The sequence below is a fragment of the Passer domesticus genome, chromosome 11, assembly GCF_036417665.1.
Source record: "Passer domesticus isolate bPasDom1 chromosome 11, bPasDom1.hap1, whole genome shotgun sequence".
Classification (NCBI taxonomy): Eukaryota; Metazoa; Chordata; class Aves; order Passeriformes; family Passeridae; genus Passer; species Passer domesticus.
In genome coordinates, this window is record NC_087484.1 from 746,560 (window position 1) to 774,443 (window position 27,884).

The 27,884-nt window shown below is 50.4% G+C and overlaps 1 protein-coding gene across 1 annotated transcript; it reads left to right on the forward strand.

Annotated features, from left to right (window-relative positions):
- Positions 1-331: 331 nt before the first annotated feature.
- Positions 332-27,739, forward strand: ARHGEF26 (Rho guanine nucleotide exchange factor 26). Its single transcript, XM_064385008.1, has 14 exons — positions 332-1,746; positions 3,148-3,184; positions 5,065-5,210; positions 8,954-9,010; positions 10,332-10,492; positions 16,285-16,437; positions 16,852-16,981; positions 18,098-18,172; positions 18,718-18,807; positions 21,501-21,655; positions 23,446-23,655; positions 25,085-25,152; positions 25,345-25,449; positions 26,201-27,739. Exons 1-14 carry the CDS (start codon positions 811-813, stop codon positions 26,341-26,343), a joined length of 2,466 nt encoding a protein of 821 aa, XP_064241078.1. The 5' UTR covers positions 332-810; the 3' UTR covers positions 26,344-27,739.
- Positions 27,740-27,884: the final 145 nt, after the last annotated feature.

Here is a 27,884-nt window from a genome sequence, read left to right on the forward strand (position 1 = left end):
GCTTTATTTCAGGCCTCTGTGCTGAAGCTTGCTAGAGACGGCAGAACTCCTGCCCTGGCACAGAAACGAGCATATATTTTGTTTTTCTTTCAAAATCTACTTTGCTCTCCATTGACGCGTGTTTAAGCTGTATGTTGTCCCAAAGTCACAGCCAAGTTTGACCATTTTAACAGACACAGATTTTTCGGGATGATGCAGTTTGTCAGAATTCCCAGCAGATACACTGTCGACGTCCCGTTTTTTTACCACGAAGCTGCTCCTTTCCCAGCTTTCCCCCAGCTCGTTGGCAGGCGGTAGGGCAGCCCCAGGAGCCTCTAAAGAACGGGCAGGTGTAGGGGCACAGCCGGGGGTGCCGGCACCACCGCGCAGCTGAGGACGGGGCGGTGGCAGTGCCGCCACGGCCGTGTGCCAAGCCCACAATCCAACGCCTGTCCCGGCAGGACACCTGCGGGTCCGGCCCGGCAGCCCGGGAATGCCGCTGCAGCCAGCCGCGGGGCCGGGAAGCGCTGCCCGTGCTGCCGGTGCCTCTCCTCGCCCCACGGCCGAGAGCTCACCCGCGCGGCCGGACCCGCCGCCGCTACCTGCGCGGGGCAGGGCCGGGCCCGGGCAGCCCGGCCCCGGCGGGGCAGGGCCGTGCCGGCGGCGGAAGCGCCGCTCCGCCCGCCCCAGCCGAGCCGCAGGTGGGGCGGTGCGCTCTGCCCGGCCCGGCCCGGCCCGGCCCGCGCTGGCCCCGCGCCCGGCGGGGCTGTGGCGGCGGGCGAGCCGCGCTCCGCGCCCGCCTCCCTCGCGAGCGGCGCCGGGCGGGCGGCGATGGACGGGCAGCCCCCGGCGGGCCCCGCCGCGCCGCGCTGGAGGCGGCGAGCGACCCCGCGCCCGCAGCCCCTCGCCTGGAGCAAGCTGCGGCCGCAGTCCTACCAGAGCCCCAGCGGAGTGCTCGTCACCGACTTCCCCGTGGAGGACAGGTGCGCCTTCCCCGTGACTCAGCCCGCCGGCACCGGCACCCGCTCGCCCGGCAGCCCCGCCATGGGATCGGTGTCCAACGGCACCGTGCGGCCGCCGGGCTCCCCCGCGCTGTCCCCGGAGCGGCGCTCCCGGGCGCTCGCCCTGGCTCCGGACAGCCCCGTCGGTTCCACCGCCAACGGCACCATCTCCCCGCCGGGCAGCGGGCAGGGCCGCCGGCCGCGGCCGCCCGGCACCGCGGGGCTGCCCGCGCTGGCCCCGCAGCAGGAGCGGATCGTGTTCGGAGCCAGCGCTCAGCCCGCACCGTGCCCCCGGGCTGCCGGGCCCCCGGAGGCGCCGGGGCGATCCCCCGGGCCCAGCCGGGCTGCCGGGCCCCCGGAGGCGCCGGGGCGATCCCCCGGGAGCGGGCCCTCGGCGGGGCCGCGCGCGGAGCCCCCCGCGCTGCTGAGCACGCACAGCCCCGCGGCGCGCAGGGTGGGCTCGCAGCAGCTGATCCCCCGCAGCCTGGCCGAGAGCCGGCCCCCGGGCCAGGAGCGGGGCCTGAAGGCGCGCAGCCTGGTGGAGACCCCGCGGCTGTCCCTGGGCAGCGACCCCGAGGACGAGCCCGAGGGCGGCCCGGGCGCGCTGCGGCGCGGGCTGCGCTCCACGTCCTACCGCCGGGCCGTGGTGAGCGGCGTGGACCTGGACGGCTCCGCCAACTGCAAGAAGCAAAACAGAATGTCCCAGCCCATCCTGAAAGCGGTGGTTGAAGATAAAGAGAAGTTCTCGAGCCTGGGGAGGATTAAGGTAAGGTGTGCTGACAGGTGAAGGTGTTGGCTCCGTGGGAGCCTGGCCTGCTGATCCTGCGTTTTCCATAAATGCTGGGAGTTTTCAGTTTGCTTTTTTGCTAATGCAAAACTTTTCATAGTGACTGTGAGTTTTAAAAGTGCTGTTTTCCAAGTGAGGTGTTGGAGATGGCGGGCTCTGTTGAAACGCAGGAGATTCAGAGCCTTTGCTGGCTGCTTCCTGCTCACTTTTCCTGCTGGATTCTCCAGCTTTCACAACCAAAAGGCTTAAAACCTATGTCCCAGAAAGGAGTAAACAGGAAAAAAAAGGGACATTGTCTTAATAAACTCTGTGTGCTAGAATAGAGACAGAAAAATGAACTTCCTCCCCCGCTTCTCTGAGACATTACTTTTAAATTATTTTTAAAAATGACTGAGTGATTTTTAAATTGATACAAATCACTTCAGGTATTTTAATGCCTGAAAGTAATTTTAATTTTTAATGCCTGAAAGTAAAAGCAGTATGTCTGTTTTTAAATCTTGGTTGTAATCCCTTAGAATCCTCTTGTAGGGTTACATTGAATGTTAATGTATTAAATTATAAACACATACTGATAGTGTTCTTTTACTTATCATAGTGTAATATTGTATTTCCTTATTTTAGATATAACTTGTTACTGTATTAAATACATTCATAGATTTGTCTGTAATAAAGTACATCAGGCCAAGGGCTGATGCTGTAGCTTTTAAATTAATTATCAGCTTTATGGCAGTTTTCAGCCAGTTTGAAATTATGATAGTGGATGCTTCTGTGAAAACACTGCAAACAGTGAAATAGAAATTGATGGAATTGTGAACAGCTGCAGAGTGTGGCTTCGTTTGGTAGTAGGCTTAAAACAGTGAGTTAAGTTTAAGATAGGAGGACACGAAACTGTGCTGTCCTTACAGAGTTCTCTGCAAGTAGTGTTTTATTAAATAGACTCTTGGGCCCTGGGACTTGTTGCACCAGAAGAACAGCTGTTCTATTTCAGAGGTTTGTTGTGCTCTCAGCAGGCTCCTTTGCAAAGTGCTCAGAGTGGTTTTGTTTGCAGGGTGGAAGGGCAGCCTCCACGGACAGCCCTGGGACAGAGGGATGAGCTGTGAGTTCACTGAGCCCCTCTCAAGCCAGCGTAGTGTGTTTTTGAAACATGGGGAAAATGCATCTAAGCAAGGCATGAGAGAAATGAAACTAGGGTAGCTTTTCACTTTCTCTGGTGACACAACTGTTTCTACTGAGCTCTTGTCCAACACAGGAAGTTTACAGATTTAGGGCCTGTTTATTTGGTGCCCAAGTCTTGAATAAAACAGACATTCTTGTTACTGTGATTATTTTGCATTCTCCTCCTTCTAACATATTTCTCTTTTCTCTTAAAATTATCTGCAGAAGATGCTGAAAGGACAAGGGACGTTTGATGGGGAAGGTGAGCTCTGTTCTGTCCAGACTTGCTAATAACTCCCAAGGGAAATGAACTTCAGGATTGTTTTGCACACTTCCTTTGTATGGAGTCAAAGACTCAGTACCTTGTTTTTCAGTAATGCAACGGAGATGTGGGACCATAATTTTGGTACTAGACCTACCTTAGGGCTATTTTAAAGACTGTGAAGTGGCAGACTAAAAAGGTGTGTCAAGGGCTTCTTTTCCACTTAAGCTCCTGTCCTTCCCAAAACCTGAGCTGTTGGCTGTGTTCACCTCAGCCCTGACAGCTCTGTGCAGTTCCATAGCAGGCTCCCCACGTGGGACTGCCTTCCTGCCTGTTCCTGGGCTGCCGAGGTGCAGGACATTTGTTCCCTTAGGGGTTTGGGGCCATCCCTGCAGCACACACCTGAGTTGTTACTCTGGGCTGGAGGGTCAGACAGCTGTTACTGCCTTCTCATCAGCTGAGGCTGCTGGGCTGAACCCTTGGGCTCTGTAAGCATTTTCTTTTCTTGCTACCTAGGCTTCAAATACAAGTGTCAGAGAAACACTGTCTTTGCAGCTGTATTTTTGTGTTACTCGTTAATTCTGGGTTTTGCCAAGTTTGCTGCTTTTCCTGATATTTCAACAAGAAAACATCTATGATGAGTCCACAGAAGTTCTGTTACAATAACTGCTACTCTCTTGGCTTTTCTCTGCTTAATGCCTGTTTGAGGTCATCTCAGCTGCTGTGTTACCTTCCTCTTGTTTCTGCTTTCAGAGCTTCCCACTGTGTTCTCTGTGCATCATCCCCTTTCCTACTCTTTATTTTTATCTCTTCTCACACTATCTCCTGATGCTGTTTTCTGGATTCTCTTCCAATGCTCCTGTCTGTGGTGGATGATCCCAGCTAATAACTTTCTCTGGAATGCCTCCTGCAATTCAGTTGCTGGGACAGTTTCCTCTGTTAAAAGTGTATAAACTCTACAGGCCCTTCTCCAAGAGCTGCTCCAGAGGCCACACCTGGGGCAGGGCTGTAGGTCTGAGCAGGTGGGTCAGACCCACCCAGCCAGGTGAGGAACTGCAGGAGTTGGGGCCCTGCCTGGAGCACTTCAGTTCCCCTGTCTCTTCTAGGGGAAGATTGGGTGTTATCCAGAGCCTGGCCCATTTAAAAGTACCTTTCAGAGCCTGCCTGCTTAATGGCTGAATTCGTCTGTGTGCTTTTGTGGTGTTGAATTTGTGTCCTTGCTCACTGCTGTTGCCAGGGTGTGTGGCCAGGGAGGTTGGGAAGCAGCAGAGTGCTCCACGCCTGTGTTCCTTTGCCACTGATAGTTCTGAGTTAATGATGGCACAACTCAAATACACCAGGGCTGTATTTGGTCTTAAGGTTCATAGGTCTAGTTCTTACTCAGGCTTTTAACTTTCTATTTGGAATAGTTCTGACCTCTTATCTCTGAAACTGGGAAACAGTGAAATGTGAAGACAGTATTCAGAGTTGACAGAAGAAGGGTTGCTGAGGGCAGTGTGCTTTTCCTGGACATGAAAATAGTGAGACCTGCAGATCAGTGACTGCTCCACTGAGACGCAATCCCATTTTCTAATTGCTGGTTAATTACAGAACTGGGTATAGCAAACGAAGGAAGAAAAAATTGTTTGCTATTTTTTTTTCTTGACAAAGGCCACATCTGTTCTTTAATTCGGTCTGGGAGGATCTTTGGGTACAGTGATCCATTGTCACTGTACTGCACCATTGTCCAGCCCAAATCAGTTGCTATCTTTGTCTGGTGGAGAGTGACCAGCACAGTGACACTTTGGTTATTTTCATTGTTTAAATGTTACTTTAAATTTTTATGAGAGCAGCTAAACTAACTTTCTAGCAATGACTGACATCCTGTTGTTATTTGACAGAAAATGCTGTTTTATATCAGAACTATAAAGAAAAAGCTCTGGACATAGATTCTGATGAAGAGTGTGAGCCCCAAGAGCAGAAGTTGGATGACAAGGTTGTTTTTCCCTATAAGCCCCTGAGGTCGACGTGGAGCCAGCTCTCTGTGGTGAGTTGTGATCCTTGTATGGCCAGAGGCAGGATCTCAGGATGGGCTGAAGCACAGTCTTCTCTTACTCGCCGCTGGAGTTCTTGGCTGAAATTTGTCATCATCTTTTTCATCTCACAAGAACGACATGGAGGTTCCAGTCAGTTACTGGTCTTTGTTTCACATAAAAAACAATAAAACCAAGTTCATTTTACAGTCCTGTATTTGGCAAAGGCACAACTTTACCGATTCATTAAAAAAAGCATTGTGTGAGTTCACTGGAAGAGTGAATTATACTAAAGAAAGCCTTCAGTTAGTTACAAACAAGTTGCTGCTGAATTGTTCCAAATCACTGCACACCGGCTCTTAGGCTGACTCGAGTGCAGATGTTTAATGGAAAGCATTTTGAGAAGGGGAGAGCAGAGCTGGTGGTGCTGTGCTGTCCCTGCACAGGCTGGGAAGAGTCGGCAGGGCTTTGGCAGGGCAGCATTGTTAAACAGAGTAAATTCAGCTGTTCTGGTCAGGGCTGCAGTCTCACTGCCTTCCCTGCTCACAGCCTGACAAATTACTGAGAGCAGCTGCTACTGCCACAGCTCTTTCTCGTACATGTCATTTTGGGACTGAAGGAACCATTGAAATTCTGTGTTTACATGGTTATTCTTGGATCATTTCTGTGGCTTCTGGAGGGATATCTCTGAAATGAAGGGTTTGGGGTTGTCTTTTGTTAATGTAACTTGTAGAATGTTGTAGATGCTCATCTTGAGCATTAGAGAGATTATGCCATGACAAGATCACCTGGAGTATTTGACCATCAGCTGTGTATATCCCAGTAAATCAGGGATTAAGCCTCGGGGAGATCCCCAAAGGCTGGTTAGATGGTCTGATTAGCAGAGCTGTCTTTAGAGATGCTGATGACCCTTTGCAGTTTAAAGTATTGAAAGGTGAATCTCTGATTCAGTAATTATAAAGAAGGCAAGACAATGTGGTTTTGAAAAGATGTGCTTTAATTTTCTTTTTCCAACAATCAAATACTTAAAATACAGTTAATTGGCTTCATGTTGCAAAAAAAGAAGTGTTTATAATGAAGTCAAATTGTTTTTTCTGCCTTCTGGGCAAACTAGCAGTTAAATGTTCAACAGCTGAGGTATTTTGGAAGGAATGCTATTTAGTAATAATAATGATAATTTCAAAACATTAATTTGCTTTGAGACAAAAATAGCATGAAGACCATCTCAGGAGAAGAACTGTTCTCTGCTGTGCTTCAGTTACAGAAACCAATTTGTTCTTTACTGCTCCTCACACAGAAACTTGTGCACTGTTTGTATTCGATTTACAAAATTGGAAGTGGGGAATATACAAGAGAAGGTGGTGCATGGAGAAAACAAAATCTGGGAATGTGATACTCACAGTGACTGTGTTTATAACTCTGGAAAAATTACATGCTGTCAATGTGTATTAAGAAGTTAAAAAGTGAGTCTGGAGTTGTTGCAGGAAGTCAGCTGGAAAATGTCAGTCCTGTGTTTCAGCATATGCTAGGAAAGGAGGAGGAGGATGTCTCTGGGGTTTATGAGCAGTGCTGTGCTGGGAGGGCAGGGCAGAGCGATCCCCTCTCTGCAGGAGGCTGCCCTGGGGGAGCTGCTGCAGCTCCCACCACGCTGTGGTTGAGGGTAGTGCCCTTCAGGTATGGAGGGGTCAAATTCTTTATGAGAACAGTAATAAAAAAGGGTGTTTCTGTCTTCCTGAAGTGTGTTCACACATGTTGATCTTAGTTGTGACTGGTTTCTCATTCATGGTAAAATCAGCAGCTGTGAGTGGCTTTAGGGAGCCTGGACCACTGTCCAGGGCTGGCACCTTCCAGGGCCACTGTCCAGGGCTGGCACCTTCCAGGGCCACTGTCCAGGGCTGGCACCTTCCAGGGCCACTGTCCAGGGCTGCCACCTTCCAGGGTCACTCACAGGGCCACTGTCCAGGGCTGCCACCTTCCAGGGTCACTGTCCAGGGCTGCCACCTTCCAGGGTCACTCACAGGGCCACTGTCCAGGGCTGGCACCTTCCAGGGCCACTGTCCAGGGCTGGCACCTTCCAGGGCCACTGTCCAGGGCTGCCACCTTCCAGGGCCACTGTCCAGGGCTGCCACCTTCCAGGGTCACTCACAGGGCCACTGTCCAGGGCTGGCACCTTCCAGGGCCACTGTCCAGGGCTGGCACCTTCCAGGGCCACTGTCCAGGGCTGCCACCTTCCAGGGCCACTGTCCAGGGCTGCCACCTTCCAGGGTCACTCACAGGGCCACTGTCCAGGGCTGCCACCTTCCAGGGCCACTGTCCAGGGCTGCCACCTTCCAGGGTCACTCACAGGGTCACTGTCCAGGGCTGCCTGCCCTCCGTGGTACCAGCCCAGGTCCCTGGTGTGACAGTCTGGGGCCTTCAGGGCTGATGTCTGCACTGGCTCCCCTTTCCCTCCCTGTATCAGAGGGCTTGTGGTCACTTTGGGTTTGGTGCAGCCACTTAGCAGATTCCTGATGAGGTTCCCCCCTTCAGCACCTCTGTGTTTTGAACTTTTTGTCCCTGACCGGGGTGCACCTGTCCTCCTTTGATCCTTTGCTTCTCACCTCCATGGCTGAACCAGTCATTGCAGGGGAAAAGCCAGTCCAGTGTTAGTAACAGTGATGTTGGGCCTCTTTCATTCCTTCTGGTCATGTGCTTAGCTTCAATGAACTTTTTGTTTGCTTAGTATCACGTGATGTTTTTATGGATTATTTCAGCTTAAACATTTTGGACACATCAGAATTAGGTATTGAATTTTCTTTGGCAGAAATGGCCACAGCAGTGTCCATATCTGTGCCTCTGTCTTGTGGAAGTGTTGCTGTTGATGGGGAGTGTGAGGCTGGGCCTTGGCCTGTGAGTTCATGTGCCATGAATTCATGTGTACCTTGTGGGACACACCCGTGGGTGCCAGCTGCAGTTTGGAGCACGAATTCAGCAGGTGCCCGTGGAGCTCCCTGCACTCTGGCAGTGTCTGTGTTAACAGGGAGCACTCAGATCTGGGGGATGTGTTCCTAGGTATTTCCTGTGTTGGCGTATTTTTAGAAAGCTCTTCCACTGCATCCAGAAAAAAGTTACATTGCACCTTTCAGTGCCATTGCACTTCCTCAGGAATGCTCTGAAGCTTTCAGGCTCCTGATTAAAATGTACTTTAATCAGTTCTTGCTCAGCATCCAGAAGTGTCTGCTTGTGGTGCTGTGGGAATCTGGAGGTTGTGTTCCAAAGGCTAGTGGCTCCCACACTGGAATGTTGATGTAACTTCCACAGGCATTTACCTGTGAGTCTGTACCTTGGTGTGCAGACCAGAGTGTGGCACCTCCTTATTCCTGCTGTCCAGCATTGTGGGGCCAGCTGTGCAGGAATCAAATGAGGAATGATATGTCCTTTAAAATTCCAGGGAGCAGGTGGAGCAAGAAGGGAAAGCTGCTGTTGATAGCATGTTAGGAGCTTTTGGAGAAGGCTGACAGAAATGGGTGTGGGGTCTTGTGTCTGTGATGTGCCTCTGCTCCACAAAGAGAGCAGGGCCTTCCACGTGTTTTGGTGCTGTGGTCCTTTCCCTTCCTTGCCCTGGTGTCCCTCCTGATCTGAGTCCTGTGTTTAGAACTGCTGTAGAGCCAGGCCCTCCTTGGTGCTTTGCTTTCTAGCTTTTGGTAGTACTGTCTCTCTTTTTAATCACATTTTCCTACAAAAGGTTTTAAAAATATTGATTGATTTGTCTTTGTAGGTGAAGAAGAACGGCCTGTCAGAAGCCATCAGCCAGGAGGAAAGGAAGAGACAGGAGGTACTCTGTGCTTTGGGGCTGGCTGCTCGGGGCTGCACTGCCCGCCTGGCTCAGTGCTCTGCTTGTTGATAAGAGTTCATGGCTTGGCTTCCTGCCCTGCAGTGAAGTGTCCTCTCTCCCCAGGGAGAAAAACTGAGCCAGTGTGTGCTGAGGTGCCCGTGTCCATGCCAGGGGCTCCTGGGGTGCTCCAGCCTGGCAGCACCAGGGTCGCTGCTGTGCTGGGGAAGGGGTGACAGTGACCTCCAGCTCACAGAGTGGGGATGTGGCACAGGAGTTTCTATAGCAGTGAGGAGCAAAGAGCAGCTTCTACAGAGCCCCTGGGCTGTACCTGCCCCTGTGAGCAGTGCTGGGCACGTGGTGTGCCTGCTGGAGCCCAGCTGGTCCCTGAGCCCTGGAGCAGGGCAGGAGCCTCCCTGCTGGCAGCAGCAGCACTGGGGTGCTTGTCTGTTCTCTCTCTTTGCCCTTTGCTCCTTGTGTCCTGTTCACCCACCTCCCTTTTCCCCTGTGCTCCTTGTGTCCTGTACATGTGCTGTACCCCCCGTGCTCGCTGCAGGGCCGTGTCACAGGCAGGGAGAGCTTGCCAAGCTTGGCCTGGCCAGGGTGGCTGTGTCCCTGCAGCTCCTCCTCAGGTGTGTCCTTCCACAGCAAACAGGGCTTGCCCAGGAACCCTGCAGCATTACCTGCCGTGGGAGTCTGTCCCAGTCTTCATTGCTCTGCAGGACATACCTCACCCCCTCCTGCTGGGAAGCTTTTGAGCCAAAGCATCTATTTCAGTGATGTCCTTTAGGAGCCCTTAGTCTGTATTTCCTGGAGCCATATTTGCATCCTTTCAAAAAGAACAAGTTCTTTGGATTCCTTTTAAATGTAAAGTCTTCAATGTTAGCAAAAAATGTTTTCATGCCTGAGGGTTTTCAATTTGAATTTTAGAGGCCAGTTCTTTCAGTGGGAGCCTAAATAAATATTTTTAAACTGCAGTTATATTACCAATTCATGCTTTTGCTGTATTTCTTTTAAACTGCTTTATAATTTATTCTTTATCTGTTCTTTAAATTGCTTTTTAGAGTTAAATTTTCTTCAAACTCTTGGTTTGCAGTTGCATTGAAAACTCTGACTGTAGACTTGTTAACAAAGACTGTTTCTAGTATTAAATCACTTATTTCTAATTAATGATGTAACTATTATAGAGATGAATATTTAAGTCATAATCTCTAGCTGACATCCAAAACTTTGCTTTGCACCCCTGCTCAACATTTTCTTTTTGTTTTTAAGGAAAAAAGCCCAGTCACTAGTAAGTCTTTTCTCTTCCCCCTTCACTTTGCAGGCAATATTTGAGGTGATATCTTCTGAGCACTCCTATTTGCTGAGCCTGGAGATTCTGATCCGGATGTTTAAAAATTCCAGGGAACTGAGCCTCACAATGACCAAAACAGAGAGCCACCACCTCTTCTCCAACATCACGGATGTTTATGAAGCAAGCAAAAAGTAAGTGTGGCATTTCTGTATTTAACAGAGCTGTGCAGCCTCAAACATAGCAGCAGGTTTCTTTTTGGATGCAGAGTGAACCATTTTAGTGGTGAGCATTTCTTCCTGCTGGTTTGAAGATGGAAAATACAAGTGGCAGAGATCTGCACAGGAGTGTGAGCAGGGCTGGCCTGGGATTTGTGTCTCTGCAAATGGGGAGGGAAGGAAAGCACAGAGTGAATCATAGTGGAAATCAGCATCCTTCAAATCTAAACAGTTCTGGGCTAAATGCTGGCCAGGCACTCAGCCCTGGTCCTTGCGGGGTGTCAAATAAAGCTTAGCCTGCCCTGCTGAGCTGTTGGGTTTGAGCTGGAGTTTTGTGCTTGCCCTGGAGAGCTGGCTCGTGCCAGGTGGTGCAGAGGGTGCTGTCCTGAGGCCTGGCTGTGCTCTGGGACTGTCACCCCTGTCACCCCTGTGAGCTCCAGGACCTGGCTCTGCTGCCACGGGGAGCAGCTGCTCTGCTGCTGCTTTGGGCACATTCCTTCAGTCTGGAACAAGGGAAACAGACACTGCAGATAGTGCCTGAAGAGGAGGAAATGGCAGATCCTACATGATACAAGCCTTGTTGTGCCTGGTGATTACTGCCAGTGTTATTTAATCCAGGACATGCATATGTATGTGCTCTCAGAGTGCTTCACACTCTCTTCACACCAAAAAGTTGCTAGATGTGGCTTTGCTTCCTTGCAATTTGTTCTGTTCCCAGCAGCAGGTGGATTATGTGTTCCACATACCTAGAGCACCAGAATGTGTTGCTTTTTCTGTCCCTGATTTGCAGTCTGAAGGGAGCACAGTGGCTCATGGCCTCCTGAAGGTGCTGGGTGGTCACAGCTGTAGCCCTGTACACATTTACATGGATCTCTTTACCTGTGGAACAGAGAAATATTGGCCTCCTTTCAGAAGGGGGGCTGAAGGTTGACAAGGATTCTGAATAGTTTTTTATTTCGTTCCCCCTTCTTTTGTCCCCTTTGTGAATTCTTTAGCATTAAATCCTCTTTTACCTTGGTGGAACTTGTGAAGGTCCATGTCTCCAGCCACAGTAAAGTAATTTCTTGGCTTTTTTCTCTGAGACACCACAAAGTCTGTGGAATTTGACATCTGTTGTGCAGCAGTTTGTCTGCTGAAGTTCATGCAGCAACAAGATCTTGTTTTCTGGAGGCTGATGTGCTGTGTCAAGTGCAAACCCAGTTTAGGAGCTACAGAGCAGGAGAACGTTTGGGTTTGGCTGGGGATCCTTCCTTCCTCCCTCCCAATCCCCTTTCTTTGTCTCTTGCAGTTGAGGTCTTTTGCCAGAGGTTGGGAGTTGTGTGGCCCCAGAGCCACCCCAGTCTGGCAGCACTGGTGTCAGGGAGTGCAGCTTATCAAAAGCTTTATTTTCAAGGAAAAGTTCCTTTCACAGGTACTCCTTACACAAAATGTGAGGTGAAGGTAGAGGACAATGGGGGTGGGGAGAGCAGTACTCTTAGGGGAACTCTAAGATCCCTTTTGAGTAATAGTCTTCAAAGGAAGTGGAAGGAAGAGGAAAAAAAAGAATGGAAAAATACCACACTAGCCTAGAATTATAATCTTATTCTTTCTTGTCTGTGAAGTCTCATGGTTTAAGAGCTTGGGTTTTTATGACTTGGGGTAAAATCAGAAGTCATAACTCCTTTTAAACTTAAATGAAAACATAATTTATCTCCCGAGTTTTGCAATACTGTTAAACTAAAACAAAACTTTGTGCTGGCTTTGAGCAACGTCATTTGTGTAAACAGTGGAAGTGATTTTAAACCAGATACCAGCTTGGTATCTCCAAACTTCTGCTTTCTATTTTCAAGGTATTTCAAAGTAGCAAAAGCCACCCTTTTGTGTAAAATGGAGCATCTGTCCCAACCTGCTGTTTTCTTAAGCAGCCTTTGCTTAGTACAAAACCTGAGTATGAGAATAGTTACCAGTGGTTTTGGTTGCTTGGACAAAGTTTGGTGAGCTGAAGAACCTGAGCTGATAAAAATGCTTTCTAAAAAACCTTTAGTTGAAACTGCTTCAAGCCTCTGTCTAGGAACTGTGGCTTGGAACATGGAAACTCTCCAGTAACACCAGGATAGGCCTGTCATGCCTGACAGGGCATTCCTGGGAACAAAGCTGCCTTTGTTGGAAGCAGAATGCAGAGAGCAGAGACTGTCTCTGCTTTTGGGAGCTCCCTGGAGTGTCTCTGACCACGGGGAGTGGAGATGGATAACCTGTGCAGCACAAGCTCTGTGTGTCCATGGAAAGCTCCTGGAAGGTGGCTTCAGAGAGCTGGACTTCACTGGCCTTGTGTGATGTGCTGCAGCCCAAACCCTCAGCAGTGCAGCCCTGGCCAGGAGCTGTTGGGGCTGTGGGGATGCCAGGGAGCAGCTCAGCCGGGAGTGAGCCAGGAATGCAGCCTGAGAAATCAGTGTCAGCTCGGACAGCTCCCCAGGAGCCTCTCTGGGGAAAGAGCAGTCCCAGGGAAATCAGTAAAGTGTCTTCAGGAGCAGCTGGTCTGCAGGGCCAGATCCCCAAGTTTATAGGAAGAAGGGAAGATTTAGCATTTGTGCCTTCTGTGCCATTAGGCCAGCAAAGGGCAAACGGTTCTGTGATACCAGAGCAGCATTAGCAGAAATGATCCTAACAAAACCATTTTAACAGGTTCTGTCAGGTTGTAAACTCTGTGTTAGTCACAGAATCACAGGCTGTGAACACTCTGGTTGTGATGGGTTCCTGGCTTGTCAGAGACATTCCCATTTTATTGTCCCAGTGTCCCTGGGTGTGTTTATTGCCTGAATGGCCATTTGTTATCCTGCAGGTCCCACCTGTGCCCAGGTGCTCTGGGCACCTTCCTGCTGTCTGGGGCATCTCTCTGGAGCAGGATATCTTGGCGGGGCTGCTGTGGCCTCCCAGTGCCCTGGATTTGTGCCAGGGCACTGTAACTAGCTGGGAAGGCGAGTGGCTCCCCAGTGGGACGGGCCTGGGGCGTGGGCTGGCCCCGAGCTGCTGCAGAGGGAGCAGAATGCTGCAGGGCCAGCTGCTCCTGCCCGGGCTCTGAGCTGCTCCTGCTGCTGCCCAGCAAGGGCCTTTTATGGGCTGTGAGTCTGCAGCCTCAGGTGTTCCATTTGTGTGTGTAGTTCTGTGTTGGTTTCCATTATTGAGGCTGGGGGAACTCGCCAAACAAACTGATTTCACTTCTGCACTTTAATCACCCTCTCTCCAGCCTTTTTTATTTTGTAAAAACTGATTTTAATTCAGCATAAAAATTCTATGGAAATAAGACCATTTTTACTATTTGAAATCTCCCTCCCCTTCCCTAAATAACAATAATGTTGCAGATGTTCAGATTCTGTTCCTGATGAGAAGGTTCAGATTTGGAGAGGTTAATCAGAAATCTTTGTTGCCTCTAGCTGAAGTTATCTCAAGGTGGCATTGTTACTTCAGGGCCCCTGTCTCCAGGAGCAAGAGGCTGAATTCTGCTTGCTGCCCCTCCAGTGGTGGTGGCTGCAGCACCCTGGAACTAAACCTGCATTTCTGAATTTGGCCCTCGGCCTTCAGGAGTGTTGCAGAGTGGATGGTTCTTTTAAACACTGTAAGGACAAGATGAAGGAAATAAAGTCCTGTCCTGCAGTGCTGTTTGACTTTCTCTGAATTGGATCTAACTTTAACCAGAAAAGTCCCGGATTTAACAAAGAGATGTTTGAAATAAATCCTTCTGACATTCAGCAAAAATAGCTGCACATATCACAGCAAATTCCTTGTTGGTTAAATTGAATGGAATCATTCCATCCCTCAGTCCTGAGCTTTATGGCAGAATCTGTCCTAAAATTGTAAGTGAAAGGGTTTATGATGTGTCTGGTTCACTGATTGTATCTAATAATTAGCAGATTGGATATGGAAAACTACAGCTTTTGATTCAAACTTTGGTGCAGGATTTCCTTACGGGACATATTGGGAGATGGGACTTTGATATACTGCTCCTCTTTGTCCTTCTTTTCCCTTTTTTATTTTTTTTTTTTCTGTCTTCTGCTCTCCCAGGTCTTTGCTGCTCTTACAGGGACTGTCTCTGATGATGTCACTGATGAAGCACCAGATAAATGCTGAAGGTGGAAGTTGTGGCCCAGCAGGGTCCAACACCTTGTCAGTGTGCCATAACACAGCAGGAAATGTTGGATTTCCTCATTTCCTGAGCAAAGTGAATTGGCAGCAGTGGGAGGTTCTCCCAGCCATGAACATGTCTGAGCAGAGAGAAACAAATCCCAGTGTGGGATGGGGCTCTGCTGTGGCTCCTGAGACACTGCAGGCTCCACACTTACAGGCTCTTTTTTCCGTAATTTTATTATTTATGTGCCCCTAGGGGCCGGTCCTGGCACTAGACCCAAATGCAGAGCACAGAACAAGTCTGTGACAGCTCACAGTGTGCTGTGCCTTGCAGGAGGCTGCCTGGGGGCCAGGAGGTGCTGGAGGGCTCAGCAGTGACAGGGCTGTAACACATCCTGCTCAGCCCTTGCAGGCAGAGCCCTGTTTCTCAGCCAGTCCATCTGAGTTACTGTGTCAGAACGTCACAAAAACAGAGCCCAAAACCAGAGCAGAATCCACCTGGCTGACCCAGTGAGAGCCTGGCAGGCACTCCGTGCAGCAGCTGCTCCTAAGCACACCTGGACTGTGCCTTAATTCAGTTAAGCCCTGTTGCTGCACACGATCAGCTGCTGCTCATCCTGTTCTGCTCCTCTCACGCGTTTGAGGTGTGTTCCTAAAGCAAACTGTGCAGAGCATTGCTTGAAAAAGGCGGCAGATTTAAAGAGCCACTGTTAGTGATTGAAAAATTGAATAAAGGGCTGAAATGAAATAAAGCAGATTTCAAAATACTGGAGATTAATGTATTCTAAGTATTTCCTTAATGTTTTCTGTGCTGAATGAGAATTTTTGTATGAACTTGTTGACTCCAGGGAGTTGAGGATTCTTGCAGTGAATGCTGATGTACAGAGGCTTCAATCAGGACAGCTTTTTATGTGTGAGGGGTGACCTGCAGAGCTGATCTGTGACTGTTCCACCCCAAACAGTGGGGAATTACAGTGAGGAATTACAGTGAGCATCATGGAAATCAAGGCCTGTGCTTTGGGAACGTTGGGAGTGCAGAAAGCTGGGGGAGGTGTCCAGTGGCCAGAGACTCACATGTGGGATTGAGACAGACAACAGGGAAGTTGTCAGAACAAGCATGCTTAGGAGAAAAGCCAGCTCAGGGTTTTGGGTTCTGTGCCCTTTTTCAGTGTTTCTAGTGTTCGGTTCCAGGGGAGGACTGCAGCATGTGGAGCACCATGTCCTGCTCCACCACATGGCTTTGTCCTTGGCCCAGCAGCCACACATACCTGTACTCCATCGAGCACTTCTGGTGCTGTGCTGCCTTTAATTGCAAGAGGAAATGTGTTCATGGGTGTATGAAGTAGTTTCATTTCTTTTCCAACCCTGTTTCTGGAAATTCTGGTCTGACCAGCTCAGGGATGCTGTTTGGTTGTGGCAGTGGGAGAGTGGGAAGTGCCTGTGCCAGCACTGCTGCTGAGCTGCCAGGGGCCAGCAGCAGCCCTGGGCCCGTGTCCTGGCCCGTGTCCTGCCAGCTCTGCCCTCGCTGCCCTGCCACAGGAGGGGTGGCCTTGCCTGTCACAGCCAGCCCGGCTGGCATCGGGTGGTAACTGCGTTGTGTCAGGGGAGTGTTGTGAGAGGAAGATGCTGTTTGCATGTAACAGTGAGCAGTTGGCTTTAACCCGCAGGTTCTTTGAGGAGCTGGAGGCCAGGCACCAGAGCAGCGTTTTCATCGATGACATCAGTGACATCGTGGCACGGCACGCGGGCTGCAGCTTCGACCCCTACGTGAAGTACTGCACCAACGAGGTGTACCAGCAGCGCACCCTGCAGAGACTGCTGTGAGCACGGCTCCTGGGCAGGGCAGGGCTGTGCCCCCGCCCTGGGCAGACCTGGGGCTGCCAGCCACGCTGGCCCTGCTGGGCGCCTTCCTCTGGGGGACTGGGGCTCTCCGGGAGCTGCACTGCCCCTCCTGCCCAGCCGTGGCTCACATGCCCCTTCCTCCATCAGTTCAGTGTGACAGTGGCCCCGTGTGGCACACCTGGCTCTGCCCTCCCCGTTGGGGTGGCACCTCCTGAGGTTTAGTGTCACTGCTGGGGCTGCTGGATCTGAGGGAACAAAGCTGAAGGTTGGGGTGGTCTGACTCCTGCAAATCACACTTCCTTTTATAAAATAACGGTTTATTTAAAATGTGGCAACTCGCACAATCGTTTGGTAAACATACCATTGAATTCTTCCATCCTCCTTCTCCCCAGAGCCACAAACCCAGCGTTTAAGGAGGTGCTGTCCCGGATCGAGGCCCACGAGGATTGCCGGAACTTGCCCATGATCTCCTTCCTCATCCTCCCCATGCAGAGAGTCACTCGTCTCCCCTTGCTGATGGATGTGAGCACCCACGTCCCTCTTTCCTTGCTGCTTGTTCTCGCAGTGTTAACGTTCTCTCACACTCAGTTCTGGTTCTCTCCAGTCTCTTCATGCCTTCTCCCTTACGCCACTCCTGGCCTGTGGATTGTGGATTCCTGCTGCATTTCTTTGCTGACTGGGACTGGGCCCTCCTGCTCCCCCATTCACAAGTTAAATACTTGCATGTTCTAGTGGGAAAATTGTACAGTGAAGGGTCAGAATGGCTCTGAAACTCAGGAGGAACCAGCTCAGGAATTGTATGTAGTGCTAGGATAGAAATGAACCCTGCAGCAGAAAAACAAGGCCTGCTGTGGTGTAGGATGGTGTAGGGCCCTTGGGCAGGGATACTTTTGGGAACCTGAAGGATGGACTCCATTCCCAAGGGAGCTGTGTGTGAGTGGCACTGAGCTGTCCCTCCCTGTGCAGTGACCAGGCACCCAGAGAGAGCGATGGAAGTGAAGGGAGTGTCTGTCAGGCAGAATTCACACCTGCAGTTGGGGTATTTCAGTTAAGGTGCCAGGACTAAGGCAGGAGCTGAACCACCAGCAGGAGTGCAGATTGTGACCAGGCTCAGATTCCAGCACTGGTAGGAGCCAGAAACAGAACTGATAATTTTGTTCTGTGTATTTTTAAATTGAGCACTGAGTAATTTGATCACCTGGACAGTTAGTTCACTCATGAACATTGAATTCTCTCTTCTCTGCAGTACATTTCTGTGTAAAAATGGAATAATAATACAGTATTCCTGCAGATTGTCACTGGGGGTGCCTTCTCCTCTTGGTTATTTCCCTATATCTTCTTCCCCTCTTGGGCTGAAGTAATCTAAACAATCAAATGAAGCATTTTATTTCCCACTCTTTCAGTTTTGTTTTTTGTTTGGAGATGGTTGTATAAACCTCTTCTGGAGAGGTGCAAAGCATCACTTTGTCCCCAAACCTTTGCAGGGAGGCACTCCTTAGTGTGACCAAGTGACCAGTGTTCCCTCTTTATCTCAGCCCACAGCTGTGATTCAGCTCCTGGATTTCAGTTAAGATGTGAAACCTCTGGGTTGCAGTCTGTGCTGCTTGGTCCTCTGAGCTAACTGATGTTTTGTTCCAGACTATTTGCCAGAAAACCCCCAAGGATTCAGCAAAATACGAGAACTGCAAGCAGGCTCTGAAAGAAGTCAGCAAGGTATGTTCTCAAGTCATTCCTGAGTACTTGCAGGGAAAAATGGATGTTTTCCATGCATAAATAATGCAGGTGGGAAAAGCACTGAAGTGTGAGGCTCTGCATTGTTGTATTTAAGGAAGGGCACTGGGGATTTGGTCTGTGCAGAATTACTGGCTCCTGCTTGGGAAAAGATCCCAAACTGGACAATACTGTGGTGATTCTGGGTTTGTGGGGGAGCAGTGTGGGAAGTTAGTGCAGCTGGAGGAGGGTGTGTGTGTGGAGCTGATCATCAGCCTGGGCCCTGCTCAGCCAGAACTTGGGCTGAACCTTTGTTCCCCCGGAGAATCACAAATTATGGGGTTCCTGTGGGATCACAGGGGTGAGGGGGGTCTGGGAGCAGTGCAGCCACAGAGCCAGCCCTGCAAACGCCACATTGAGGTGGACGTGTCCCTGCTGGGCCCTGTGTCCCTGCTGTGCCCTGTGCCCAGCAGGGCCCTCCTGAGGGAGCAGCAGTTGGGGCAGGAGGCTGGAGGCCATGGTCCCTGCTCAGCCCTGTCCCTTTGCAGCTCGTGCGTCTGTGCAACGAGGGCGCCCGCAAGATGGAGAGGACGGAGATGATGTACACCATTAACTCCCAGCTGGAATTCAAAATCAAGGTAGGATGGGGAGCATGGTGCTGACCAGCCAGGCAGTGAACAGCAGACCAGCATGGTCATATCCCACAGTGATTCTTGCAAAGTGATCTGTTGTGGCACAACAGAAATGAAAATTTCTGGTCAAGAATTTTAATTTTAGTAGAAGGTGATGCTACAGCACAAGGGATTTTGAATAAATACTGAGTGTAGAGTATTCTTTGCTGTAAAGGTAAAGCTGCTGTGAAGATTCTGGCATTAGGAGAAAGGCCAAAGGCTGCTGCTCACTGCTGAGATTTTCTGATGTATCCAATGAGAAAGGTGTACCTGGGAAAACACTTCAGGCCAGGGAAGGATCCAGGGGGTGTTTGTCCTTCCCCCCAAGGACAGGTTTCTATAAAAAACTTCCTGTACAATCACTCTTCTGTAGGAAACAACAGCAGACTCAGTCATAGGTAGGGGAGGTTTATTGGATTTTCTTCAAGTACATTTACTGTTTCTATTCAATGTTTGCTACAATCCCATTTCTATAATTGATGTCTGATACCATTACACAATGGGGATTCTTCTGCGAGAAGATATTTTCATTATCAGGCATGTGGAGGTTGGCTCATGGTTTTAAAAGCACAGCTCTTGAAAAGCTCTGGGTCAGGCTTGGGGCAAATGCTGCCTCCAAAAAGACATTTTCAACTTGCCTAAAGTATTTTAATTCTCAAATTTTGTCTAAAAATTGATAGTAATAATATTTGCTTATAGCAACAGCAACAACAAATACAACACTTCAGGGCAAGTGACAGCAGAGCATTTCCTGATGGGTGGTACCAGACTCAAGGCTTCAGTGAGTCCAGCCCAGTGTGGGGGCTGAGCTGCTCCATGGTTCCCTGAGATCCAGGAGTCCCTCGGGGCCTGGGGTCCTGTGTCCCTGCCCATCCCTCTGTGTCCCTGCCCATCCCTCTGTGTCCCTCTGTGGTCCTGGGTGACCCCACCTGCCCTGGAGCAGCTCGTGCTGGTGCCTTGGCAGCAGCAGCAGCTTCAGGGGGCTTTGTCTTCCTGTGCTTTTGTGTGAGATTTCCCTCTGTGCATCCAAGCCCCAGCCCTGCAGCCCCTCAGGCCCCAGGGCAGGGAAGCCCCACTCTGGTCAAATGCATTTTTCACTTCTGAGAGTCTCATTTCTGCAGCAGGGACATGGTGCACGTGATTTACTCCTTTGGCAATTAAGGAAAAATTAAAGTAAAACCAAGCTGTCTCTGGAAGAGAGTCAATTAGGAAAATAGGATGAACTCACTTGGAGTACAGATTAGAGGAATTTTTTGTTCATCCTCAAATAGAACTTTTAAAAGTATTTTTTGCTTGTAAACCAGTCATCATGGGACTGTAATTCTGTTTTATAGCCATTATAAATTAGTTAAAGTATTTCTGTTCTTGCCCAGTCTCACGGAGTTTTGGAGATTTGTTTATTATTTTGTTAGATGTAACTGTGGAGAGCTTCATGGGAGCCCAAGGGAAGTGACTCAAATCTCATGTTGCTTGTGTACATGGCTCAGCTGTGGAATTCAATTTGTAATTAAGTTTCAGCAGTTTTTTTTCTTAAAGTTTGCATCTTTTGCACAAGAGAAGTTGTGGGGGTTTGTTTAGGGAGTGAGTGTTTGTTCTTGCAGCAGTGAGGGCTCAGTCCAGTGCTGGGTTTGGGTTTGGCTCAGCAGGCACAGGCAGGCTGCAGTTGGCCAGGATTAACAGGTACAAAAAGCCAGCTCATGCAGAATGGGGAAGGCAGCTGACAACTGCATGAAGGGGTGTTTTTCAAAAGTATGTGAGAGGTGCTTGAATGAGGGGAGAGCAGGCAGTTGTGCTCATTAGCATGGAGCATCTGTCTCGGGGCAGCCTCAGAGGGTCTGGGTGACCAGGACAGTCCCACACCTCCCTCCATCTTCCTGCCCCAGAAGAACAAAATTCCTGTGTCTCCTGGGAATCATTTGGATTAATAAAGACAAGTCTTCACATCAGGCAGCTCAGACCCTCTGGGGCTTTGGTGCAGCTGCTGCAGGTGTTGGCCCTCTCCTAGGGAGAAGGGAGCTCCTGCTGCATCCACATGAGCTGGATAAAGAGAGGAGCTGCAGCATCCCTCGTTAGCCCTTTTCAGTGAAGCCTGACAGGTAGCTGAGACACTTCAGGAGCCCCAGCAGAACAGCAAGGCCATGGAACCCTTCCCGTTGTGCTGCCAAGGGAGGGCACGTCAGAGGTGTGGGAGGAAGGAGGTTGTACCTGCACAGCCCTGCTGCCCTTCCCGGTGACACCGGCACAGGGACTGCCCCCTCTGCCCCAGGAAGAGCTGCGAGGTACCGAGGACACTCCCATGCCCCCTCGTGCTTCAGGAGCTGCTCTCACCCTGCAGACACATCCCTGAAGTCAGGCTTTGCTCTGTGCCCTCGGGAGGTGTCAGTCTGTCCCAGCCCCAGTGGGATCAGTCAGGTCTGCTCATTTCTCTTTTCCATGAGCAGTGATGACAGGTGCCCGAGTGATTCCCAGGTATTTGCAGCTGCTACCTGTGTGTTGTAGCAATGATGCAGCCCCTTAAACTTTGGTAAACTCTTAGTGTCTGTAATCTCCGAGCTTTGAGTTTATTCAAGCATTTTTCCCAAATGGATTGTACTCTGTTGTCTGTTATTTAAAAATACTCTAATTTGGAAGGATTACAACGTGATTTTCTTGCCTTGCAGCCATTTCCATTGGTTTCCTCTTCACGGTGGCTGGTGAAAAGGGGTGAATTAACAGCCTATGTAGAAGACACTGGACTTTTTTCCAAAAGAACCTCTAAGCAGCAGGTGTACTTCTTCCTCTTCAATGATGTCCTCATCATCACCAAGAAAAAGAGGTAAGAGCTTCACCAGTATAGAACTGCTTTTGTGTTCAGTCCTTGAATCACAGTGACTTTTAACATGATCCATGGCTGTGGAATTAGTTCAGGAGTTACTTGAGCCTCTGTCATGGGTCACAAATAACAAGTAACTGCTTGTTAAACAGGATTTACTTTCGGCAAACACAGTTAAGATTCCAAATTGTCAGACGAATTAAAAAGATGATTCTTTATGCCCCAGCAAAGACAAGTTTGGGAAGGATAAAGTGCTGGGAATGTCCTTTCCCTGCACGCTTCCCACGATTGCAGGAGCCTGAGGCTCCCTGTGCCCGAGTGGCAGAGCTCGTTAGCAGTGCTGGGGCTCTGCTGAGCTGCTCCCACCCACGGTGTTGCCATGGCACCACAGCAGCACAGAAATGTTTGCTGCTACTTGGGCTTGGGTGTTTGTGGTGTGCCTCGAGCAGCTGAATCTCAGAAGATCCTTAACATTGCACTAGGACACCTCGCTTGGTGCTAAAAATGGGCATTTCTGAGGCTGCACTTGGGGCTGCACCCAGAGTTCATCTCCAGCCCTGGCTCAGCAGCCTCTGCCCAGCTCTGCCCCGTCTCCATGTGCTGCAACTGCTGGGGAGCTGTGGCTCTGACCTGCTGCAGATGCTGCAGAGGAGGGAGCCAAAGGGCTCTCCAGTCACAGGGCTGCCCCCCAAGACTGGGCAGGAGGGGACACGAGGACTTGGGATGTGTGCAAGGCTTTGAAGAGGGATGAAAACCCGCTTTTCCCCACTGTCCAGATTTTAGTTTATTGGGAATGTTTCTTCTGCCAGTTGTCCTTGTAGCCCTGCTGTGTGTAAACACAATCTGATTTTTTTTAAACATTAAAAATGACATAATACTTGCCAAGGACTACTGCAGTGTCCCGAGAGGAGCAGCCAGTGCCAGCAGGTGTGGGGATGGTGGGGCAAGGCCAGAGACATGGCTGGTGCTCGGGAAGGGTCAGCCCAGTCCTGCTCACACAGACCTGGCTGTGGGCTGGGTTAGGGCATGAGCTGAAGGGTGGGGAAATCAGTGCAGTATTGACCCCAGAGGGCCCGTGGGAAATGCACTGACAGCTTTCACATGTGTTTGGATTCCCTTCAGCAGGAGTCTGATCCAGCGGGTTTGTGGGATGGAAGTGAGGAGTGGGAAGGATTTGTAGAGATTTATCTGCTGATTAATTAGTAAGAAGTGCTGTTATGATTAGCTGTGCACATGTACAGACTAGTTGATTAATTCATAAGAAATACATTTATTATTCTCTGCACAAATACATAGACACATTTCTTTTTCAGACTCAAGATTCCCATGTAGTGATGGCAGCACTCCCAGCAGGGATTGCCAGTTCTTCCCTTGGCTAAGGAGTTATTCAGACTAAAATACTGAACTGACTTCTTTTAAAAAAAAATACACCCCCAAAAATCCCCAAACTTACTCAAAAAAACCAAGCCCCACCCAGCCCTTTCCCTGGTTCAGAGCATCTGAGCAGGATTGGTTCCATTAGGATTACGTTCTGTGTCCATCCTTTGGGAGTGCACAAAGTTGTTGTGCAGAAAGAACCCAAGGCCATGTCAGTGTTTCTTTCCAGAACCCCGGTGAAAATGTGCGCTGGCACTGAGCTGGGGCTGTGTGTCCCACCAGACCTCTGGCAGAGGCTGGTCACCCCTGGGAGCTGCTGTCCGAGCTGTCCCGTGCTGCTGCCTGTGCCTGGGGCTGGGGTCGCTCCCGAGCAGCGGAGTGGGAGCCTCAGCCCTGCTCTCGTTCCTTCCCGGCAGCGAGGAGAGCTACAACGTGACGGAGCACTCGCTGCGGGAGCAGCTGCAGGTGCTGCCGTGCGCCGGGGAGGAGCCCGGCTGCTCTCCGGCCCGGGGCCCGGCCGGGATGCTGCACTCGGGCCGCGCCCCGGGCCCCCACCTCTTCCGGCTCGTGCTGCTCAGCAACCACGCCGGGGACAGGGTGCAGATGCTCCTGGGCGCAGAGACGCAGTGAGTACCCTTACCTGGGGGTTCTTCACCTGACTGTCTCCACGGCAGCTCCTCCCGCCCTGCCCAAAGTAGTAAATAGTTATTTGTTTATTTCTAGTACTTATTCTGGTTTATTAATTCAAACTGCCTGCAGAGATCAGTGTAGCTGTGCCTCGGGCAGGTTCCTGTGCGGGGCCAGCCCTGTGCTGGGTCACTCACCTGAGGTCAGTGCTGCCAGGTGTGTCAGTCCCTGACCCCAGGTCAGTGCTGCCAGGTGTGTGTCAGTCCCTCGTGTGAGGGTCAGTGCTGCCAGGTGTGTGTCAGTGCTGCCAGGTGTGTGTCAGCCCCTGACCCAGGTCAGTGCTGCCAGGTGTGTGTCAGTGCTGCCAGGTGTGTGTCAGTCCCTCGTGTGAGGGTCAGTGCTGCCAGGTGTGTGTCAGTGCTGCCAGGTGTGTGTCAGTGCGGTGTGGCACAGGAGTGTCCCCAGGCACACCCAGGGTGCTCTGGGCCCTGAGCAGGGCTCTGGGATGGCGCAGCAGTGGCAGCAGGGCAGGGTTAGAGCAGGAGCAGCTCTGCTCCTTGCTCTCCCGGGCGCCCTGAGGAGTGTCCTGCCTCAGAAGCCAGCAGCAGCCAATGCTTGCTCTGGGATGTGCATGTGCCATCAACTTCCACAGCCTCCCTGCAATGAAAGAGTTCATTTGTTCTGGGGAAGCTGGAGGCAGGACAGAGACATGAAAGGGAGTGCTCCAGACATGTCCCTGCCTGGAAAAATCGATAGTTTTAGGTTGGCTTTCAAAGTTTAGAATAACCGTGAAAGGAACTGAAGATCATCAGTGCTTTCTATTAAAGATCTCATTATGAAAGCAGGAGATGATTCAGACTTGTTTGGAAATGCAATTTTATTGGGGAAAAAATGCAGGACATTTTTAGTTGTCTGGGCTTTGTATGAAAAGACATTTTGTTCTGCAGACTTATTACTGATTTGTTCTGTGCTGTTTGCAGTATAAATAGCAGTCCAGCTGATCATCACTCAGAGCAAGAGTCTGAAAAGAATTCTTGTATTTTAAGTTACCTATTTTTATAGTCTTATCTTTTGAGAAGGATGGGAAGGGAATTTCCAAGGCCAAACAGTTCAGAGAGTTGAGTGTGCCTTCAGAATAGTTTTGTGCAGGTGAAGCTGAAATGTTTCCATTGACCCCAAGATTTCCAGCACAGTTTGATTGTGTTTCACCATCTCCTGTGGCAGGTGGGTCCCTGGAGAAAGGCACCAGTGTTGGGTGAGACCTTTCTATCGCCCTGTGAGGAAGGCAGAGCATACACAGGGGTGGTGATACACACGAGTTACTCCCAGGTGCTGAAGGGAGAGGTGCTGGCACTGGAAGGAGCAGGACAGCCTCAGAGCTGACCACTGTCCAGGGCATGAGTTGGGACACAGGGTTGTGCTTTGCAGGAGTGACAGAGCCCGCTGGATCACGGCGCTGGGCCAGGACAGCGAGGGGCACCACACGGACAGGACCAGTAAGTCACAGCTGGGGACCCGTGCTGCTCTGCAGGGCAGCACCACTGCACCACTGGGGCTGGGCTGGGCTGCAAGCTCCCTAAGCCGGGGGAAAGTGTAAAGTGGAAATTCTGTAAATAAATGTGATGTGTTGTAGTAAAAGCCCCTGCCCTGTGACTGGTTTAACTGAGCCTGGCTCGCTCCTTCCCCAGCCCTGGCCCAGGTGGAGATCATCAGAACCTACACAGCCAAGCAGGCCGATGAGCTCTCTCTGCAAGTCGCTGATGTCGTTTTGGTTTATCAAAAGGTGAATGACGGTGAGTGAGGATTTTGCTGTCAGTAATCCTTTGTCACCTCTGCAGGGGGATCCAGCTACAAAAACTTGTACAGGGCTGCAGTGCGTACAAGTTCAGCTTCCAAGGAAAATGTGAGCATTTGGGTTCAGGTTTCTAAAGGAAGCAGCAGATGTAACCAGCTGTAGAACATGGCTGCTGGCCAGTTTTGGCGTGGGAGGTGTCCACAAATAGGAAATTGAATTTGTCTAAAACCACAGAGCTCAGACATTCTAGTGAGTGCCAGGGTTGTCCAAGAGAAACAGCCCCGGTCTGTCATGCCATGGCCTGGGCTTTCCTGCCACAGCTCTGGCACAGAGTGGTTGCTGAGGTTTGCCACTTGAGGATCAAGTATCCCAAGATCACTGTGGTTCTTGCCCAGACCTGCCCACAGATGCACTGATAGCACCAAGTGCTGGCTCAGGGATGCAGAACACTGTCAGTACTTGAGGGACTAAATTCTAACTTGCTGGTGCTGTTACCTGTGAAATCAGAGATTCTGTCACTGTACTGTAGCATTACTTCAAACTATATTTGAATGACAAAAAAGATAGTGAAATTGTGCAATACTTTGCACATACTATTTTTTACCTAGTCTGGCTGGATTAAAAACATCTGCCAAAGCTGTCCTAAAGTGGTCCTTGATTCTCAGTCGAGGCAAGGGCAGACTGTGCCTCAGTGCCCCCAGCCTGGGGCAGAGCCAGCTGCAGGGTGTCACTGTTGTCCTTGCCCGCAGGCTGGTACGAGGGGGAGCGGCTGCGGGACGGCCAGAGGGGCTGGTTCCCCTCGGAGTGTGCCAGGGAGATCACCTGCAGGGCCACCCTGGACAAGAACATGGAGCGCATGGGCCGCCTGCTGGGGCTGGAAACCAACGTGTAACCTGCTGCTCACCCCGGCTGGGACGGGGGACAGCAGGGCCACAGCAGCGCCACAGCCCAGCAGCAGCACCCTGGAGCCCCACAGTCCCTGCTCTGACAGCTCCCAGCTGAGCCCCAGCAGCAGCACCGTGCAGCAGTGTCTCGGGCACAGCTCTGCCTCCTTGCCCTCTTGCTCCGTCTGCTTTTGAGCATCTGAAGTTGTTTCCAGCAGCAGAACTCTGTAGGGGCCTGGGCCCCAGTGCTGGGTGTCCTGCTGCTGAGGAGCTGCAGCCCCAGACCCTGTTACTGCCCCTCGTGTCAGACCCCCGTGGCACCTGAGCTCCAGTGGGCAGCTCTGGACTCTAAAGGCTGACCTACCTCTCCGGGCGAATCAGGGATGGCACAGCTGGCACAGGCACAGCTGGCACTGCCTCTCCAGGACTCTGCAGCTGCGCCTCCATGGGGCTGCTCAGACTGGCTCCAGCTTCTGCTGGGGCAAAGGATTTCTGAAAGCCAGGAAAGGGCACCACCCTCTGCTGCTCCATCCTAGCACAGGTATTTTGCTGCAGAGTAGCTGCTGGGAGCGGGGGCAGTGCTTTCTGGGTTTCTCAGGTGTCTGCTGAGGTCTTGCACTTCACTCAGTGCTTCAGGGCAGCGGTGATGGAACAGGAACTGCACTCGCTGCTCTGGGAACAAATGCACTCAAGGCTGAGCAGAGTTCAGGGCAGGTTCAGAGGTGTGAGAGTGTGTGTGACAAAAACCCTCCCTTGTAAGGACCAGCTGCTGACGCAGCAGTGTAGAAATGAGGGGACAACTTGTACTAGCAAGGCTTTCTTCCTGTTGCCTTCCCAGCCTCTGCGGGTTTTTATCCTGCACAATGCTGACTGGGAGTGAATTGAGTGTTTGTAAAGATGTGTAGCTCTAATAATTTAAACTACAGGAGGAAGGCAGGAATTTTGTACAAAAATACTTACCTGGACAGTGTGACAGTGGTTATACAGCCTTACAAATTAATTTATAAGTGGACTGATAAAATAGTAATGAGAGAAACTGTAAATTGAACAAAGACTTATTTAACATAGTAAAAACACTGCAACTGTTTTAACAAATTTTACTGTATACATGTGGATGTTTAACATGTAGCTGAATGTATAAATCCAGGCATTAATTTTATTCAGATTTTTTAATACACTGTATATATTTTTCATACCTAGTTTTTCAAAAAATGCTGTAATGTTTTGTAAAGACATTTTTCATTTTCCTATTGTTGGACACAGTTCTTCAGGAATTAAAAGACTTCTGTGATTTTATAGGACAACAATCAATAAAGTGCTTTTAAATCCTTACTAAAAAAAGTTTTGATTTTGTTTTAAATGCCATAAAGCCACCAGTTGATAATGTAATTTTTGTCAGAGAAAGTACATCTCTTCAGCAAACACTGGCATTTTAGATTTTCCTGTTCTGTAAACAGCACCATCCTCTGTCCTACCTCATCTGTCACAGATCCCATTTACCTGTTGGACTTGGAGCAGTGGCCTGGGACAGCATCTCCTTGCTGACACA